We start from the raw sequence: 21,842 nt of genomic DNA on the forward strand, positions 1-21,842 counted from the left end.
AATTTTGCTATAGTTTTGCAAAATATTATTTTAAAAGTAGCTTCTACATCTGTTTATGTAAATATATTTTCATAATTGCCGTTTATAATTCTTGTACGAGGTTTCATCATATAATTTAACGAATATTGTTTTATTGAGGATTCTTAATCGGTTTAAATTTGCATCGTTTATCGAGGGTGTTATCGGTGATTACAGTGGAGTCGCAGAAGGACTATCACGCGCGCAGGAAACATCATCATTTGCGACCAACGACAACAGCAAAGACAACGACAGCGGCAGCGGCCGTCGCGTCAACGACGAGGTCACCGGCGAGCACGACTGCGACCACCGCGGTCGAACAAGTGGAAGATAATCAAATACCGGAAGTGACGAGGTGGCCGACCACCGAACCCACGGAAACTTGGGAAATCACAACCACCACTATAAGCACCACTCCGAGCACCACCACAACCACCACGCCGACACCACGTGAGTGGAATCTAAACGCGCTTAATGATTATTAGTTTCCTACATAATAATTGACCTGATTCTCTCGACTTATATCGAGCATTCTGCCAGCGAATTTTAGTCACACAATTTTTCAGTTTGATTTTTGGGAGTATGGAAATACAGTTGAAAAATAAACGATCTTTATACAAACTTTGAAACACATTTTGCGCAATAAAGACTTGTTTTCGTAAATTTTACTGCAACAGCAATTTTATTTTTGCAACTTGATTGATTATTATACATTTAAGGCTGAAAATTGAATTTATCGTGAAATTTTTTCGAGTTTATTGTTAAACTTTATTACAATGTCAAGTACCGTCAAATTTTTATAACGTTAAATCTTTCAATTCTATTAAGCGATTTTTTAAAACTTCAAATTTTAAAATTCTTTTTTCTAATTACTTTGTCTGTGTATTTCATACATTTGTATTTCTTAAACAGCATTATCTCCAAGCCACAGATAATGTTTCTTTTTTTATAAATAAAATTCCGCACACCGGTAGCTTGAGAAAAAAGAAGAATTTTTAATCTCTTTCGTCTGCCGCATCGAGAAGCAAATTAGATAGATCGCCTGCGGGTGAGATACGTTGGAAAAAGAGGTTGATAAAGGACTGGAGAAATAAACTGGCGAAAAAGACAGCTTCTCACGTCACTCTCTTTGTAGGCTTCTGCGTGGTTCAAAGGCCGAGACACAGTCAGCAATACATAAGAGAAGGCAAGGGCAAAAGGGTGAGTCGCTCGCAATCTCCCGAGTCTCTCGCGATCGCCGTCGCAGCGCAAAGCCCATCGCCGCCACCCCCTCGAGAGCCGACGCTCGCGAAACAAAAAATAGAAAAAGCGAGGGTTTTGTAGACGTCATACCGGAAAGGGTGGGCGAGGGTGTGAGCGGAAATCGGATATTTACTACACTAGCGAATTTTACCGTAAAAGAACTAGAGAGCTATCCGCGATTTCTTTTCGATATCGTGACAATACGTCTTCTTAACTTTTCATATTTTCTGAATATTGAAAACGAGCTAGAAATTTATGTTATATAATTAATTCTATTAAGAAATAAACGATATTAATTCTTGTTCGGATATCTTTATCAAAATTATGTTTTAATATAAATTTGTGAAGATGGATATGAATTAAATAAAGATTACCTCGAAGTGAACGAGTTAAAGTGTAGTAATTATATCATTACAATTTAGAATATGGGTATATTTGGATGATCAATTTTAATACAGGATGTTTCAAGTTTTAACGGTCAAACTGTGTTAATGTGTTCTATGGGTAAAAATAAGGAAAAGTTACATAAACGTAGAGTCATAGAAGCTTCGTTAAAAAATACTTATAACAAAGAATGAAAACGTACCGCGAGTGAAAGAAATCATACACATACTGTAATGTCACAGTTTTTTACATAACGCAAAATAATACTGATATTTTTTTTTATCTTAAAATCATGACCTCTATTATATAATATTATACGCTAGTTCAAAACTAAATAACGTAAAAATGCATGCGTACATACATAAAAGTTATAAAATTATACATACAAGTAACACTCAAAAAGTAATAATAACTTTTACATTTACCGCAAACGTGTTTCAAAATACACAGTTAGGCGTATTGATCGCAATGATGTATTTCTACTTGCGTAGCTTTATCGCGAAGACGAGCCCGAATGCTCGGAACTCTGCCACTGTGGTGAGGGCGAACAACTCGTTTGCAACACCATCTGCGTCGATTCGTCACCTTGTAAGACGGATTTCGCTTTCTACAACCATGAAGCGCCGGCCTACCAGGCGCATCGGGGTCCTTGCCTGTGCTATAGCGGGGGCTTTATATGCATGCGGCCTTCGCCAGGTGAGTAATCGTCTCTCTCATAATTGATGCGGTTAAATTAAAATCGATTACTCCAGAGAGTATTTTTGCTTTTGGTACTATTTTTGTACTATACCTATTTTTAGGATTTTTAAAAAAATGTAAAACCTATAAACTTGAAATTTGATATTTATCCTTTGATATTTGAATTTTTTTTACACATTTTTGAATATTAGGAAACATATATTTAGCAATTGTTTGCATGTCTGTACATATATAAAAAGTATCGTCTCACTGTTGCTATATAATTCAAAATGCAGAAGTTCAAATCAGAAGCAAAACATTTAAAAAATTCTTACCCTGTATAAATATTGTTTACATCCACACTATAATCAAATTAAAAAAATTAATTTTTGGTAAAACGGCAAAGTTTTGAAAAACATTCAATTTTTTTCTCTTTCGAGACATTTCTTATCGGAAAAATCGAAAAATTGAAATTTTTATTTCATTGTTCGAATGAAAGAGAAAAATGTCGTGAATATCTCCCAAAAGCTTTGAGCCAATCAGATTAAAAAACAGATGAGTTATCGCAAAAATTTTGAAAAATGTTTCGAGAAAAACGCGTTCAAAAAATATTGCAAAATATTACAGTTTATACATTAATGTAAATTTTTCCCAATCTCTCTTACCTTTAATCCGTTCTATTTCTCAAGGTTTAAACTACCAAGGTAAAAAAAATTAATACTAAATAATATTAAATGAATTTTTTAAAACCCTAAAGCGATAATATCTGCTTAAATAACACTTTTGTTGAACTTTTTTTATGAACGAGTACATGAACTTAAATGGCATTTTTGTACGCTGTACATGTAGCGCGATTATGATTTTATTTGCTTTATCGTTGAAATTAAAAAAAAAAGTGTTAGTCTTTACGAGAGTTTATTATCTTATCTTATAACGAAGCAAAACTAAAAATTTAGCCAATTAAGAATGTTTACATAAATAATAAATAAAAGAAAAAAATGTCATTTTAAATTTTGTTTTTTAATACAATTTATATTAAATGCACTTAATATCTTTCTTTTTTTCTCTTTCTTCCTTTTTTTCTTTTAAACTCAACCACGGGCTTGAAATACGACGATTTTCGAGTAGTCCGACAGAAAACGATTTCTCTTCTCGCCATATAATACCAGCATTGTGTTATTTTCGCAGACACATATAGTATACCGCACGGGGTTTTCATGTTCCTGGGGTACAGCGAGAAGGACGAGACCATGTTGAAGCCGTACAACAATGTGACTGTGCTGGACGCGGTGTCGTCTCTCGACAATTTCATGAGAGAGGAAGTCAATAATCAGGTGAGGCGTTACTGTCACGTTGTTCCTATTGATCGTTAATACTCGCCTGGATGACACCTCGAAATTGTCGCTCCTTGGTTAACGCTATAATACCGCGCGCAGCTCGATAGAAATTTCGCTTAAATTCCGAAATCCGAGAGATTGTCTTGGCACAATTTGCCACGAATTCGATGACTCGGAAAAGAATTTAAAATCAGTCGATTATTCCGGGATTTATTACATTCGGTGTTACTCGTTTCGGATAGCGAGAAGAAGACGGGTAAGGGACCGTTCTGTGAAATTCCCAGAATGCAATTAATGCGCAGCATCTCCGATCGGCGCGCGAAATCCCGATAATGAGAAATGTCAATGGGAAATGTAATGGCTCGTCACAAACTGCGCGTCGATTAAAAACTAAATCGCGCCGCGAGGAATTTAATAAAGCCGCCGCCGTTACAACGACGGATGACGCACCCACGTACCTATCTACCCTACCTACCCTGGGTCAACTCCGCCGTCTTCCATTTACAGACAGTATGCACGCTCTTCTTGTACAACGCGACCCGAGAAAACGTGATTGCAGTGGCACGACTCGGGACCGACAATCCACCCTTAAATAGCAGCCAGGCTCAAAGTCTACAGCACCTGCTGCGCGTCAAGGTAAGCGAATCCCGAATGGACCTTTTCGCACGGCATGGAGAAAATTGAAAGCTTTGGCGCAAGAGCTAGATAAAGCCACAAAAATTTTCGAGGTATCGCGAGACAAAGAAGCGCACCCTAGAGAGAAGCAGAATTTTATTATTTCACTTACCTTTGCAAAATATCTTTTGCGAAGCCCCGAGTAAATAGAGCTTTCGAGGTGGTCATTATTTTTTTTAAGAAACTGCGTTAGAATATTCTGAACTAAACGCAACGAGTTGCTGTAATCTTAAACTTTATGTATTGAAATTTTTTTTTTTCTTTTACTTGAAGTAAAACTCATATTTATGTAAATATACACACATTTACATTTTTTTTATTTATTATTCTCCCAACCTTTGCAATCATTATTTAATATATCTGATGGAATATTCTGAACCTAACACGACATAGAGATTGCTTTAAAAATTTGCAATATCGTGCATTAAAGTACAAAACGGTATAGGATTTAAGTCCGGATCAAGTCCGTAACAAGTCTTGACAGCGTGATGTAATCTCTTTCTCTCTGATTTGTATTTTACTGCTTTTTCCCTGTAATTTGTGAAGCATTGCAGCGAATACCGGGTTAACTCTTAAATCTTTACTTCTTTGGATTACGTGTGGGATTGTGCTTACAGAGTTCATAAGATCTTTGAGGGTCTTGCCAACGGCAAGAAAAGCTGATCGCGTGAACGACGGCGATTCGATACACGCGCGTGCGTGCGCCCAGACAGGAAGTCGGTGCGAAAGGGCGATAACGGGTCCTCGCGAAAGTTTTAATTTCTCGGCGAATCTCGGGGGTCGCTCGGGCGGAATTATCGCGATTAATTTGCTCGTTGCTTCCTTGCCGAATTTCACCCTTCGAGCTGCGATAGATCTCTCGGCGGCAGGGCGCAGATCGTCGATCGATCTCCGGGTTATTGCACGCGAGAATTCAGCTTTACGCGTGTCCGGAACGTATAACGCCTTCGCTTAAAATGCGCGCAGGGCGATTAAAGCTCAGTGATTCACGATCGACTTATGTACTCGGAGCCGAGCGATTTAAGTATGGCCCGATATGGCGATTACGACGGAATATAATTTTTATAAAGTAATAAAATAAATTTGCAAGTTGCAAAACGCAAACTAAATAATTAAACTAAAGTGAAACTATATAATGTGTCATAGATTAATTGATGATCAAAAATGAGGGATTAAAAAATATTACGTCTTAAAGAAATAATTGCTGTAAAAAGAAATTTTAGCAAATATGAAATGTATGAAAGATTTTTATGAATTTAAAAAAAAAATAATTGCGGAGGTTAATCAATACTATCTTCTTTAGTAATAAAATATTTAATAATTTATTACATATTTCCCTTATTTGTATTTAATCCATATATTTACAATAGACATTCTACAAAGTTAAATATTTACGGAAAATGTATGTATAATGAATGAACCAATTAAAGATACTAAAATGATTATATTTAATCCACATGCTGAACATGATTACATCGAAAAGCAATAATGAAGTTTTCTCTTCGTCGAACATATTTCCGCGAATATCGAACGGCGAGAGGGATTTTTATAATAACGAATTCTCGACGTCGAAAAATTCGCACGGAAAAAGGATGGATCGGCCGACGGAACAACACGCCAATTCGAATCCAGAATACCTCCATCAAGTTGCAAATGGACCGGCGCTTGATCACAGATTGGAAATCGCCCCGGGAATCTGTATGACTGTGTAAAATGCGAGCCGCGAGCAGAAAACGACGTGCATTTAACGACATACAGGTGTCGAAGGGAAACGTCACGATCGATCGATGCAAAACAACGTTGACGGAAAATGGCCCACCGCTCTGATCTGAAAGTTGCGCTAAGAATTTCTTAACGACATCTTATAAGTTTGCGACAATTAACTATAACAATATGTGTATAAGCATATGAGAGAGAAAGAGAGAAAAATATAAAGAAAGAATAATGGAGATGAATTATGCATTTAATACCGAGGGAAACATTATTCCAAACTAACGATCTGAAAACAAATTGGTATTTATACAATAAAACGGTGTTTTTGAGAAAGAACGAAACGACATTATTCGGAACTAATAATTTGTGAATAAACGTTTGACGTTGTATAATGAAGCGGTATTTTTTATCACCAATTGACTTGGTATATAATTGATCAAATGGCATGCGTTTAAATCATTAGATAATGTATTTAGCTAAAGGACAAAGAAATTGTATTCGTATCTTGAGATCCTGATACTAAAGTTATTTTATGGCTGATAACTTCACTCATCGAATGCCCGTTGGACGGCTTTAAATAACGGCTCGACGGCGAACGTCTGACGGGATTACGGGAATTCGTTTCTGCCATTGCCAACGGGAGAGATAGCGTGTTTCGATTCGAACGAAATGGTCGACCGGGGCAACTGTGCGATAGATATATAGATAAATAGATTGAGGTTCGTCCGGCGAGATCAGAGAATCGCGCTAAGGAACGATCGCGAAGAAAAAGTCGAGTTTAGAGAATTGAGCGGACCCTAGATAACTGTTATCATTAATGGAAGACTATCTTCTTCCTCTCCCTTTCTTCATTCCACGATATTTCTTGGGACTTCTTTACTATTTATACGTATACGTTAGCAAAGATGAATTATTTACTTTCTTATATCCAAATACCGTTCATAAATATTAAACGGATTATATATTTGTTACTATCCTAAGTGTCGCGTAATGTAAACGTAATAAGTCGTTACAAGCTGCGCTGAGCTTTCTCTGAGTTAAGGATTTAGTGCTCTTTATTAAGTGGTATGACTAATGAAGATATCTAACTATTATAAACTTGTCCGCGCGAGATGTGTCTCAAAATTTTCAGATTCGCATAAGTTTCTCTGGCAGTCGGCCCGCGCGGTTCGTCCCCAATGTGATCTCAGCCCACACACAGCCCCCGTCCACCCTTGTCCGTGGACCCACGGGGCTCGTAGCGGCGGCAAGCTGCACGCGTAGAGCAAGAGAGATAGAAACTTGCATTTTCCCCCGGTGACTGCACGTCGCGGCTACATACGTCATAAAACTTTGCTAATATAGCGGAGGACCTACGGTGCCGTCTTTCCGCCGGCGACTCGAAATCGCTCGTTTCTCTCTTGCCGGGCAAGCATTCGTCTTACTTTCCCTCATCTTTCACTTTCTACCCCCTCCCTCCTTGCATTCCCATCCCCGCTCTCTATCTGCCGTCGGCCGGGATTTATGCGATTCGAAGCTCGTGCAGAACTTTACGACCTCGAATATCTCGCTCAAATCATTATTCGAATCACTTGGTCGTTTGTCAGCCAGATGCAATCGAATATCTTCTATCGAGGGACAGGTATCGATTGCCTTTAATTAGGATTTCGTTACCCGTTATCCACGTGATTATTATTTTTGTCCGTTTTGCGCAATTTTCCCGTGATTATTCGACCATGATTGTTCGATAATTTGACCTAATTCGATATCGTGTGCTCTTAGATTCTGCGCAACCAATTACGTTCTTTCAATTAATTGCGGTTATATCTACAAAATGCGTCGAATTGCATATTTAAATCGTATTTAAATTTAAATTGCCGAATAATTTTTCTGTTGAACAAGTTGATCGATTAAATTATATTTTTAGTTCAACGTTCGATTTTTATTAAACTGATATTCGAGATAACTTTGAGTGAAAGCGGACGCTAGTGTTTTAATTACTGCGAGCGTATCACAAATTTGCTCCAATTATCTAAAAATTCTCCTTTAATAGTAACACGGTTATTAAGAACGCATTATTATCATATTTATTATTGTTAATTTATTTTTCATTTGATTATTAAATATTTTACGTATTACATTTTCTCTTTTTATTAAAATTTAATTTATAAATAACTCACTTTTTTTATTTTTATTTTGAGATGAGATTTATATTGAAGGTACTGAAACATCGCTTAATTTGTTTCGCTCGGAAATTAAAAATCCGTGGCATTGCCAAACGGAATTTAATTGCATAAACGAGGGTGACTTTATGCCGGGGCGAAGATCGATCTCGGAATCTCGTGTGCATCGTAAGTGGAGCTGACGAATTACTCTCCTGAGAAAGAGAATACCGATGATACGATCTTTATTCAGTGGGGCGCTAAGTTACCCTTGACGGGCGCAGTTTAATCCCATCTTACAGGCAGTACGAGAAACGGTGAAAAAGCCGTGGTTTCTCGACGCCCCGCGCCGTTTTTCAATTATGCATTCGCATATTTTACTGGAATGCCTTGTCGCATTCAGCGACGAGCGTGACGACAGCTGCCGGACTGCATTTACCAGGTTAACAATAATTCAATGTCACCATCTTACGTCGACGGATATGTACCGGGTGCTTCCGCGATATCCATGACGATCCAGGTATGAATGTGGTGCTATTGCTTATCCAAATTTTGCGCGGTGTGCTTTCAAAATCTGAAATTACAAATGTTCCGATTCTGCAACATGCATCTCTGTTTAAACAAATACAAAAATTAACCTAGAAAATTATAGAGAGTAAATGAAGAGCATGTAAATTATGTAAAATAAGTAAAGAAATTAAAAAGTGTCTGTCTTAAAAAGTTTGAACGTTTCTTCTTCTTGCATTAGATGTTAAATATTTATTTTAATAACTTTAAACCATTTTATTCCACGAAGTTTCTTATAAATGTTGCGCATTAATTGCGCAAGGGAGCGATCGTCCGAGAAATGCGGAAAAATCTGAAAAGAGAATATTTTCGCTCTCTACTCGCAGGTAGAGACAGAAAATTAAGGAATCTGGGAATAGAGAACGTGTCCGCAATCCGTAATAATTCAGAGAGCCATCGCAAAGTCTTGTCATCCCTTCCTGCCTTTCCACCCTCGGTTGCTCTCTTGCAGATGGTCATCGCCGTTTCCACCGCTGTCGCGACATCGAATGGATCTTTGTTAAATGGCTTCAACACTTTGCATCGTCGCTAAGAGCAATATCGCAGAAAAATTGGAGTTCGTTAAAATCTGCCGCGTTCTACTTCCGCTCAGGCTGACAGAACGGTTCGTCGTATTTAACGTTGCTGCTAAACAACTGGTAGCAACTGTAACGAACAGCGACAAAAAGGATGAAGCAGTTTTTACGATGTCGTGCACAACGACATGCTAGAAATCGAACGCTTTGAAGAATAAATCGCGATGATGCAGCTGTCATGCGACATATACGGAGTTGACTCGAGCAATTACTTTTTTTATTAACAAGTAGAACTTATACATTATTAAATATTTTGCAAAAATATATATTTAAATCGTTAATAGACTGTATATCAAATTTCTGTCTATAACAATATCAAGTTTCATTATTTTTTAATGTTTTGAAGAAGGAAATTAATATTCCTTAATATAATATAATCTTTTAAAATATATTTTTAATTAGGAAATATCACAATGCATACCATTTCCGATCTTCTTCTAGATTGAATAATAAAAAATTGTGTATTTAAAATACTTATATGATTAAATTTAATTTTCGTAACAATTCTTCAAAAGGGAAATCCTCAAAGACAAGACTGATGAAGAAAGGCTTTTTAAGCAACGTATGGAAATTCAATGAAAAGTCGCAGTGGCTTCGAAATCAATACTCGGATACAAAGTTGAACGCGGCAGGATAGCGTTAGGAAATATGAGGGGAATGCGGGAGAACGGAAAGGTGTAGGTGCCTTTATTGGCCTTGTGCCAATGCTTGCTATCTATATGGAACACCTGCGTCTGTCCGATGTCTCGAATCGCGACAGATCGAACAATACGAGAGTCTTAAGACAAAGGAGTAAGAGAACGATTCTCCAAAGTTCTCTAAAATGAAATAGAGAGCATTTCTACATTGTCTTGTTTGACCTTGATTACAAATTTATAAAATGTTTATTACAATGATAACAATGATACTAAGACAGATACTTTTGATTTTTAATTTTACTTTATTTAATTCTTCACAAAACCTTAAATTTTTCTCAAAGACACGTTTACGAGGACTCTCAACGAGTTTACATAAATATTGGTTTTTAATACAAAATTAAGATTGTCCAATATGACAAATTTATCTGTCGTATAAGAATCACATAAAAATTTTATCTTTTAAATCATTAATTAGCAATAAAAATTTTATAGCTATGATAACATACATAAAATATATATAAATAAGAAATGAATGTTATCTCAATATTTTTATTTTGATAAAATTACATTTTGCTAGAGTATTTATAAAATTAAAACTTAATAAGGGGAAGCATCTTCCTTAGATTTTTGTATGATAAATTATACGAAAAAATTTATCTTTACATTAAAGTTGACTTTTGATTAAATGACGACATTGTCCAATATCATTGCATTCCTATACGTTCAGGGGAATCCTAGATTAGGGATTTGCTCCAGATTCCGGAACAATATGAGGAGGAATCGTTACATTTCGGTGCTCGTCGATCGACCAAGTTGATGGGACTCGAAATGGCGGTCTACCAGTTTGCGCAATATTCTCGTCTTCATTGAGATAAGGTCGCGATACCTTAATGTGTCAAGCTCTCAAATGAGACCACCTAACATCCTAACATTGCCGACACTTTGTGTATTGAGGACATTGACGCAAACGTGCAATTGTGGTGCCACTCATTCTTAATGTTATTATAGCATTTGGGAATATATATCACGTGATAACACTTTTGTTATGAATAACAAGAAATAAAGTTAAACATTAAATATACTGATTCCTTTAATAAAATGTAATAAGAAATAAAATTAAAAATCATATTCGGAAGTGATTAAAAATTCTTAACGCAATTAATTCTCCATAAAAATAGAGAATTATTGGACAGCTGTATTAACTGTATAAACTGTATTATTTAATAGTATAACCCATAAACAAAAAGTTAGTGTTCTACGTTTGAAATTAGTATTATATTAATATTGATAGATATTCCTATCTATATTTATTAATTTGGCACAGGTTATTACTTATAATGCATTATTAATAATTGTATAACTGTATAAATTTTCGCCTTATCTACGAAATCATAAATATTTCAATCGCATAGGCTATGCAACCAGCTGTATTTATTCAAAATTCCGATTTATAATTTAAAGACGACAGCGTCGTTCCAACTGTCATAAAGAGATCGATCCAAATTTTATTACGGGGGCGGGACAGAGACGAGCGAAGTCCCGAGGCATCTTGCAGACTTCATCGAAGATGCATGAGAGCATCAAACTACCTGACACTGAGCACCTTTCTTGGATTTCTGCATGATAAAACTCGCTGCATAGCGATTGTCGACCGCGATGTAAACTTTACTATTGATTTACCATGTTAAAGCTACATTTAAAACCGTGCTTCCTCGACATTCAATCTCCTGTTTAATCGGATATTATTGTTGAAATTCAATAATCGCGCAAAAGTTAATGAATTTTGTAACCCGTATTTAGAAATTTGAAGCTTTAAAACTTCTCCATTTACGAATCTCTTTGACATAGTTACAAAATAACATTTTCCTTCTCTTTTTTCCCCCTTTTCATTATCTGTCTTCTAATTTTTCGTTAATTTATACTTGTTATCCATAGAATTGACATTAAAACTCGCAAGACTATTCCGTACGTCAGGCACCGTATACGAACGTTGGTCTGGATTTCGTTATCCGCGCCAAAGCGCGACGACATCTGAGAGAATGACGATGCTGAGAGACGCGCCCCTGATAATAGCTGCTTACGTATACGTATTGCCGGGGCTGCCAATTTGACGAGGAGAGAAACGACTTGTCGTCACGGTCGGCGAGACACGAAGTTGCGTTACGTGTTCCGCGCGAGTATTCCGCTCACGCGCCGCGACGATTGCTTTCGACGAACGACGCGGTTCCTCCACGTCTATCAGTTCGCTCCTGCGACAGCAAGACAAAGCGGCAAGCTACTTTTTTTTATCAGCCTCTCGCTGCTCGAGCTGACGCGCGCAGATGATCTCTCGGAGAAGCCATTCTTCGCGCTTGTAACGTAGAGCACCAGACAGAACGATACTACTTTTCAGTCCTTTAACGCTTAAAATTCGCGATCTTAGATGAAAATTGCGTGCAACGCGATTCTCAAAATTTCCCTTTTCGACGCATTCTTATAATTGCTGCATAAGTTGCTGCAGAATAATTAACCGACGAGTAACTAACGACGATTTCACTCGTGCCGCATCTCCGAGAAGCATGCCCGTAGATTCTTCCTCTTGAATTTTCAATTTAATTTCATTCCAACAGAAGCTACGAACTTGATATACGCAAGAGCGTCTTGCCGTCTGAAGTTCGATGTTGAGACAGCGGCGGGCGCCGCAGGGGTGACTACAAAGAAAAGTAGGAGAAGAGCGATTTTTCATTTTTAACGCAACTCCGATGCTTCGGGCATTTTAAGATCACATGTGCGAGCGGGGGAGAGGACGGCCGTCTCTTTCTCTCTCTCTTTGACAGTCAACTCGTCAATTTTAATCACACTTTGATACTTGAATACGAGATCGGGATACCAACACATACTTCAATATAAAAAAAGGACGTCGAAAAATGTGGATGTATATCATTCCAAGTCGAGCTTGTCTCTCTCTTTTTTCCCCCTTTCTCTTTTTTTTTGTCTACAGACATCCCAGCTTATTAAGAGTAAAATAATAGTAAACAATGCCTGTTTAAAAATTCTTAATCACATAAGAGAAATTTAAAAAATTCACAATCTTTTATTACAACGGATTAATATCGTATCATGTTATCATTACATTATAATTATTGAAAATATTATTTAACTTTTACAGTTTGTTACAATTTTTATTTCCCAGTATTTTCTCTTTTACCTTTGAAAAAAAGAATACTGCATTACTATAGTTAATTTTACTGAAATGTCTAATCAAACAGTGGATATTCGAGTATTTCCCTGTTCTACACTTTTGGAGCTATCCTAAAACGTTGAAAGCAGCAATTTGATACGAAGAAAGGAGCGCGCAGCAGATCACAAGACTAACTGCTTTATTTTACTTTGTGTTCAATATCCACTCGTGAATGCTAAGTGCCAGATAACTTCTCGCGTTCTGAACAGTCGATCTTCGTGGGAGTGTACGAAATTTCTCTTCCATTTTTAGAACAGTTCAACGGAGCGCCGTCGCCTCGAGGGCTTTAGAATTTAAGAACGAACACGCGGAACAACGGGAAAGACCCTTTAACACGCAAACCCCTTATTTTCGCCGATTTAAAGGGAAGCAGCTCGTGCAGACTGCAACTGGCAGGGCTGTTCTCGCAATCTTCAGATCCCTGAGCTTGACATATGGTTGTTTGACTTTTTCAAGAAATGCTTAATTAAATTTGAAATGAAGCTATGTTTTAAATTTTACGTTATTTTAAAATATACCCACGCACATATATAAATATGTGTGTATGTACATATATAAGATGGCTCTGTTACATGGTCGCTATATATATTTTTTTTCTTTTTAGAATTTACTGCCAGACCAGGTTATACCACTTTTTTCCCCGGCGACTACTTTTTCGGCTCGTTTCGTTTACTTTGAAAGTTTGTACTAACTATCGCCACGGTGTGTTCACACGTACTTACCTACCTATCGCTCGTAACACGCTCATTCAACAACGATGCGGACTGCTTTCGTGCCGATTGTTTTTTGGGATTAACGCGATTTCAGCTGTGGCTTCATTATGCAGGATGCCTTTTCGGGTAGTAAATTGGAATAAGACTCGGACGCGAGGCAATTTACCGGCATGATTTCTTTTGTTTCCCTTCGGAAATATTAGTTTGCGTGTTTGCGGAACATACGCCAGAATATTAAGAATAATATTTCTAGCGCCTCAATATAATCGATACACTCACGTCATTTCAGTATGAGATATGTGGAGTTATTGAGAGATCGAGAGGCGAAGGGTTCTTAAACGCAAACTCTCATAAATAATACAGTTTCTTCCTAAATGAAACAGAAATGTCAAAACTTCCTATTTCCTCATCTTCCTCTAGAGTTATTTTTCATTTTTAAAATGTTTATTTGAACCAGTCTTTTAACATCGTCTTATTTAACTATAATATTTTACAGATAAGGATGCTATGCTTGTTTTATTATTAAGAGATTGGCCTATTAATTTTGTCTTTAACACAGATTTTCTCCTTGTTGAAATATGATCAATGCTTGTATAGTCATCAGTGCAATGTTACATCATTTTTCAAGCAGAACGTTTTTCAAGAGATATTAGAAGATATTTACGACGTATTGGAAGAGAAAATCTATTTCTCACTCGGCTCATTAAAACTTTTAATGATATTTAAATCAAGCTGGATGTTGAAGTTTTGGAGGACAGAATATAATTTTGGAAAATTGAGTTAAAAAACCAATTTTCACTTTTAATATCACTTGTGTAAGCAATTGAAACATGCTTTGCTAAACGAATACAATATTCCATTGGAAACTATTCAGGCATTGTGTTTGTAATTTTATTTTAACAAAAATAGAAACAGAAGACTGGTAAACTAATCTCTTATTAATAAAACAAAGAGTGTATTTAAGGGTTTATGTTATTTTGTCCATCTTCTATATATAATTTGTCTGTGGAGGAAGAGACAAGTTATACTCGAGTGTGTCGACGCAATGACCTTGATAGTTCGACCACGGTCCTTAGTAAATCCTCTTACTCGCGGACGCCTTCTTCGTCTGAAACACAGCAAAGCCGATAACGCTCATTATGCAAGTTTATACAAAATGCACGCGGTTTCGCGGCGCAACATGCGCCACGTAGCTCATAATTGAACGTTACATCCTGAGTTTTGCGCAGTAATCCGAATATTCGACCATCAACATTAATATATTGCAAACTTACAGCGACCACGACAGCTTGTTTAATGTTCCTAATGCGACGGTAAATTAATCAAATGATTTACAGCTCGCAGCTTGCTTATGCACTCGCATACAGCTTTACGTCATTTCGCTTATTTTTTAAAGTAAAAAAATATTGCTGAACACCGCATATATTTTCTTAAGTGAATTTTTCATATTTTTTGACAAGATTCAATTAATCGAATTCTATATGCTTTAGAAACGTATACACAAAATCGTCGAGTATGAATACGTGACCCATATCTAAATATATTTGTCCGACAAATGTAAACCTTTTGTACGAACTGAACCGAACCAGGTGATTCTTATAAATTTTTATCTCTGGAATTTTTATCCCTAAATCCGTAAATAAACTTATTCCACTACATCACAGTTTTGAGAACATTTTAATTTAAGTAAGCACCTAAAATTTCTGGCTACTTTTTAAATAGCTTTAGCTAAAAAATGCGACGGAGCTCTTTTATTTGCGGATTCGTTTTCAGCGATAAAAAAAAAGCACTTGTGTTAGCCGCTTTAGACAAAAAGTTATAGTTACAGATGAATTCAAGAAAGGATGACAGTAATGATTCATTCATGCAATTTAAATAAATACGTTGTCCCATACCATTTTGCAATATGAATAGTGTGAATAATCATTTTTGATATAATATTTATGCCTACAAATTCATTGTCTTAATTTGTCTATTGTATCAATTTAAAAAAAAATGGCTTCAAAGAAAGTAAAAACGACGAACTTTTAAAATTCGTTTTTTTTACAACATATGTTGTAAGAAAATAATATTTCAAAATCCTAATTATTATTTTATTTACATACTTTACTATTAATAAAAATATCTTGTTACGCGTAATATTTGCATATATTTTTTTTAACATACATAAAAATATTAATACATGTATATAAAATGCGTAAAATATTTTTTATCGCTAACAATAAAATACAATAAAAAATTTATCGGTAAAATGAAACGTCATTACCGAGAACTCGAAAATATCGAAATTTGGATTGAAGATAAAATATTCAAAACGTGTGACTAAATAAATACATATGTATGTGAATCTATATTTGTAAACTCTTCCTTGTTCTTTAATAATTCATAACGGCACGATACTTGGAATTGAGACATATAGAAAAGATAAACGAGAAATAACCATCAGCCACTAGCAGTATAAAATTACTTGTATCGATCGTTAGCACTTCGCTTCGAAGTCGAGAAGGAAAGAGAGCTTGTTTTACCTTTGTGACACCAGAGAATTATTGTGACGAATTACGGAGTTGTCGACAATTCGGCCACTTGCAAGCCACGGCAAATCCTCTTACACCCTATAGCCATTTTAACCACTCCTTACTGGGCAAGTAAAAAGGAACTCTAAATCGGATGACGATTAGCGTCGACGCGCGAGATTTAAGATCCGCCAAATCTGGCGATTACCCGAACGATCTAAGACCGCTCGCTCGTAGAAAGAGAGGAGGGTAAAACGGGGCGCTGAAGAAAGGGGAAGCCAGCCGGGAGAACTGAAGTCGAGATTTGCACCCTCGAGCAAGGACAGACGCGGAAAAATGGCGAGATCGTTGGATAGTCGGGAGACTCCGCTTGCTTCGATGAGATACACTGGGGATGAAATATGAACGGGGATCCCGTTAACGATGCATCCCCCGGCAAGAAAAGGGGACGAGCTCCTTAACGCGAGAGCATCGGCGAGGTTTTTTTTCGCGCACCGGCATTAGACGTTAAAGTGAAGTTGAACAGAATATATATTTCTAGGACTAAGGGGGGAAATCTCTCGGGACTCTGTGCATATTTAAAAAGTACGAAACGGTCACGCAAAATTGCAAGAAACAATTAACGAGTTCTACAAATGTATTACAACGGAAGGTAACGTGCAATTATATGGAACGAAGGCAACGTTGTTTATTCTTGTTGATGAGCAACGTAATTCAAGAATTAATGAGTAATAATTGTTAAATACATTTATAAATGTTAAATGATACAGTTGGAACGCAAAGTTTTCCCCTGCGAGAACTGCTTTTGTTTCATAACTCTCCGGCGCGCAACCAAGAGAAAACTTGATATTCTTAAAGTTAAAGGATCCCGACGTTGCCTGCCGAAGGGAGGGCCCGCTATCGCTTTTCGCGAGCGTTATGCTCATTTGCATTGCGTGACGAGCCTGCTTGCCGTAAGCCTTTACGTGTTACAAAGCCGGTGTGCGTTGCATGTCGTTATTCCTTCTCTACGAGTTCGTTTTTTTTCTTCTTTTTTTTGCGCTTTCCCTTCTCCTGCCCTCTTCGGTGACTCTACCCCGTCCTTATCCTACCCTTATCCCGGTTTCACTCGCGCCGCTCTTCGTCTTTCTTGCGCTCCTCTGTACCCCCGCGCCTTAACGAGCAACGTCGAGCGGGCGCCTCAACGTCGTTATTGATTAAGTGGCCACGTGAAAGTGCGCCCGGATTCTTTAACGACAAAATTTTATTGGCGGCTGCCTCGCGACGACAATTTTCCTCCTCTCGACGGCGCGGCGAAAAACTATGAGGCACGAAACGCGGCACCGCATGATCGTCGGCGACGCACGGTATCGCCATTGTTAATGCCAAAAAAACTCTGTCGCTATACGCGAAATTTTACTACGACAAAAATTGCTTCATTATTCATAAAAACTGCAATTTCCCGCACATTGTTTCACACTGGCACGTTGATAACAGTCCAATAGTATAATTATTAAAATATAATTGATATCACTTATGAAATAGAATCTCTAAAAATAATATAAATAAGGTTGTTCAAAGAGAGATTAATTAGTTTATGCAAATGATCTCAAGGAAAATATTTCTTGCGGAAGTAAGAAAAACTACTGCGGAAGAAACCAACCCTTCGTCGTGCACAATTAATCGTTACAATTAATTGTTTACGGACGCAATTATTCGGTCATAGTCATTTCTCATCCTCTTACCAACGGCAATATCATCGTGTTATTCACATACGGACTGTGTATCCACGCTATTATACATTGACGCCATTGTTTCGTCATTGCAAGCTACAATTACGAGTCGTCTTCGAGCGACGACAGCAACAATCGTTCTCTGATATCAGATGTATTTATCCGATTGAAAGGGAGAATATTGAGCGAGACACAAGGGCCAATGGAGAGATCGCCATTATAGGATAAATCTGTCTTCTATTAGCTGCATACGGAGTGTCCCGAAAATCGCATATTGCTTTAATAGCTATATCGATTATTCTTTGCGAACATTTGACTGATCGCTATGAATTCATGTAACATTTAAATTTTCTTACTTTAAATGAGTTTTTTGAAAAAATAAAACAGCTTGAAATACAATCTTTATCTGTGATTAGATAAAAGTAATAGATAAAAGTATTGTTTTTTTTGAGCCTTTCAAATTATAAGAATGTTCAAATTTACAACTGTTTGCATTTAAAAGTTTATTTTGAAAAAATTGCTTTAAATTAATTTCAATTAAAGATATAATATTATAATTCAAAGAGAAGATCCGGGACACCCTGTGCGCCTCATACCTCCCTTGTTTCCTTCCCTGTCAACATGCACGAGGCCACAGTTTGACGTAATCATTCCTCCGTCCAGAAATCCAATTAGTCGACCATTAATAAGGGATTCGTCCTGTCGGAAGAGATAATGGTATTCTGCCCCATCACCAGCTGCAGTTGCACCTGCAAGTATGCTGCGTCTTGCACCTGTCTTCATTCACTTGGGGATAAATGGCCGATCCCCGTGACGATGCTGTAAGGAGAACCATTAGTTTCCGGTGATCGCGAATTGAGATCGTCTTTCGAAGAGAATAGCACGATCATGCTCGAGGCTTAATGCCACACTTTAGCTCGCGACACTTCTTTAGATCCATTGAACAGGTTTCTGCTAAGACAAGCGCGATTGCTGCTGCTTAATCTTCGTTTATACTACTAGAAGAAAGGCTGACTAATCTCAGACTTGCACCACTTGCGCAACACAGCGCGGATAATTCTGAACCTTACTTTATTTACAGATATACTTCTAATTATTAACATTTGTAACACGTTTTACTCAACTAATATTTACAAGTGTAATAAAGATGATTTGATTTTGTAAATTACATAAATGTAATTTTTCAAAGATCTCTCTTGTTAAAAGTGATCCATCATATCGGTTTATGTACTCATGTTTATTAAAATTTATTATATTTTAAAACTATATTTACATGGCCTAATTTCACTTCGCACACATCAGTTTTTAAAATTGTTGCACGTAAATTACTTAATAAGATAGCTTTAATAGCGATTTACTGGAAATTACTTTTACGTACGATACGTTAAACGTCATCTTAATAATTTTCATTTGTAAGCCGCTTAGGATCGCTTACAGTGCACGACCCTTTGTGGATAAACTCAACATTATTCATTGTAGCCTTTCTATAATTAGATGTTTATGCAAATAATTTATTAGCTTTCCTTGTGTATATTCACTCATGCATTCGCCAATTTCCGAATAATTGTATTAGCGCGTGTCTACCTGTAAAGCGAAATTATTTCGGCGGAACGCAATGTAACACGGATGTACTTCTAACCCTGGATTAATATGGTAGAAGAGGCACGTACCGCATAATACAAGAGAGCGTAAATTAGAACAACCATCGAGCTGCCGGTGAGTTTCGTCGTGTGGCACGGCTCGGTATTAATTAAAGCATAATGTTAAACAACCGGCGTAAACAGCGGAATGTTATGTTCGGCACGAAATCGCGGCAATTCGCGATTGATTTGATCACTTCGGACGCCATTAATTATTTTAGTAGGGCAATACAATTATTATATCGAAAATACTCTCTCTCCCTCTTTTGAAAAGAAAATTAATGAGCGATAGCTAACAATTGCAAGAAGAATTGAACAATTGGAAATTGTTGTAATTAAAAGCTTGATTGGAATACGTAAAGGATAATTACGCGCATTTAATTATTTATCATATTTAATAGACATATCTTATTTAATATTAAACACGCCTAAATGTGCTGTTGTTTGAAACACAGGTAGAACATTGCAATATAATTACTCCGCAAAGAGGTCCGTCCTTTATCAGATGTCTTTAATAATTGACTTATTATAACTAGGGATTTCGAATAGGAACATTAAAGTGAGCAAAAATCTGAAACTGCCCAACTTGAAATTTTAAAAGCAATATGCTTTTTATTTAACTAACATTAAGGTCTTTGTTGAATTATTTGACGTTTCTACTGCGGGGACTGATGTTTTACTGTAGAAACAAACGCGACTCTCGCGGAAGACCATTAACGTACCATACATGTATTATTTCATTGCGAAGCCGGATTAAATAAAATATTATCCGGGGAAAAATTAAACGCGTGTCGGCTGATGTTGAAGCACGACGGGAGATAAGCACAATCCGCGGGGTAAAAAAAAGTAGGAGTTACATATCCGTAGCCGCACAATACTGTTGCGAATCTGTCGGATAATCCCGATGGAAAAAAAAAAAATCGCGGCCGCACATTTACATTCAAAGTTGGATTATTCTGGTAGGAAAACCCGAGCACGTGGAACCACACATGGCAATTAAAAGCCTCGTCGACTTCGCCGCGTAACAAAATTATGATGATACAGCAAAAAGTGGAGCAAGTAACCAGCGACTTTCACGTACTCGTCTACTCCATTTAATGCACGAATTATGCAAAGCCGAACTTTTAAATAATAAACTCGTCCGTTTGAAATTGAACATCTAAAGAAAGCTAAGTATTATTATTTTAAACTATAAACTCAATTACTCCGTTTGGAGGAAAAATACACCTCCTTTCATTTATATAATATTTCTCGTCCTATTTATTATTTTAAATTATGATATTTTTAATATGACAGACAGCTCCGTAGAAAATGGTCAGATTTGCGTGAAAGCTACTTTTGTGATTTTCGTTTCATTCGAGCTACATATGAATTTATTCAATTCTTTCCTTTTTAATTCTGTGTGACGTATCCGCTATTGTAGATATCTAAATTTACAGTAATTATGCTTGACTGTAAAATAAATGTAATCCATAGATGAAAGAAGATGCGAAACACGCCGTGTGTATGTGTGCGTATCTGTGCCTGGGTTTTTAGGCTAATTAAATGAAACTGCGCGAAGCAGTAATGATCCAAGCATGGCTGGACAAAAGCCCAGCGCGATAATTCATTTTACGTATTGGCTGGTGCTAATTGCCGACCCGAGTTTCTCACGCGAGTTGTAGGTTAATTATCGAATGCGCGAGTATAACGCAACATTGTTTCAAGATCAGATATCTTTACTGTCTCATGTATCAAGTATTAAAATAAAATGCATTATCTTGAAAAAAAAAGATAAAAGTACCAACTGGATAATCTAAAGTAGTAAATTTATCATCTGATAAATGTTAATAGAGGGAAAGATGGCACTATGAGCCTTAGATCGTAATAAAAAGAAATATATAATTTTATAACATAACGTTTTTTTAAAATAAAACAAAATTGGTATTTAAAATTTATTGTATTTTTGTGAGAGAAGAACATACTACCTGTTTTTCTTTGACCCATTATGCAGTGTTGTCGCATTTTTATAAATAACATCTTAAGTAATATATACTTTATTACTTTAAGTCTGGAATCAATTAAACGACACATTGA

General features: G+C 36.7%; 1 protein-coding gene across 1 annotated transcript in view; it reads left to right on the forward strand.

Moving 5' to 3' along the window:
• The window catches only part of LOC105193207, a 293,217-nt gene that overhangs the window by 260,335 nt on the left and 11,040 nt on the right, over positions 1-21,842 (forward strand). The window contains 5 exon segments of the mRNA XM_039454349.1: positions 196-468; positions 1,154-1,218; positions 2,136-2,340; positions 3,511-3,656; positions 4,167-4,295. Of these exon segments, the coding sequence (XP_039310283.1) occupies positions 196-468; positions 1,154-1,218; positions 2,136-2,340; positions 3,511-3,656; positions 4,167-4,295 (818 nt within the window).

The sequence above is a fragment of the Solenopsis invicta genome, chromosome 10 (assembly GCF_016802725.1).
Source record: "Solenopsis invicta isolate M01_SB chromosome 10, UNIL_Sinv_3.0, whole genome shotgun sequence".
Lineage (NCBI taxonomy): Eukaryota > Metazoa > Arthropoda > Insecta > Hymenoptera > Formicidae > Solenopsis > Solenopsis invicta.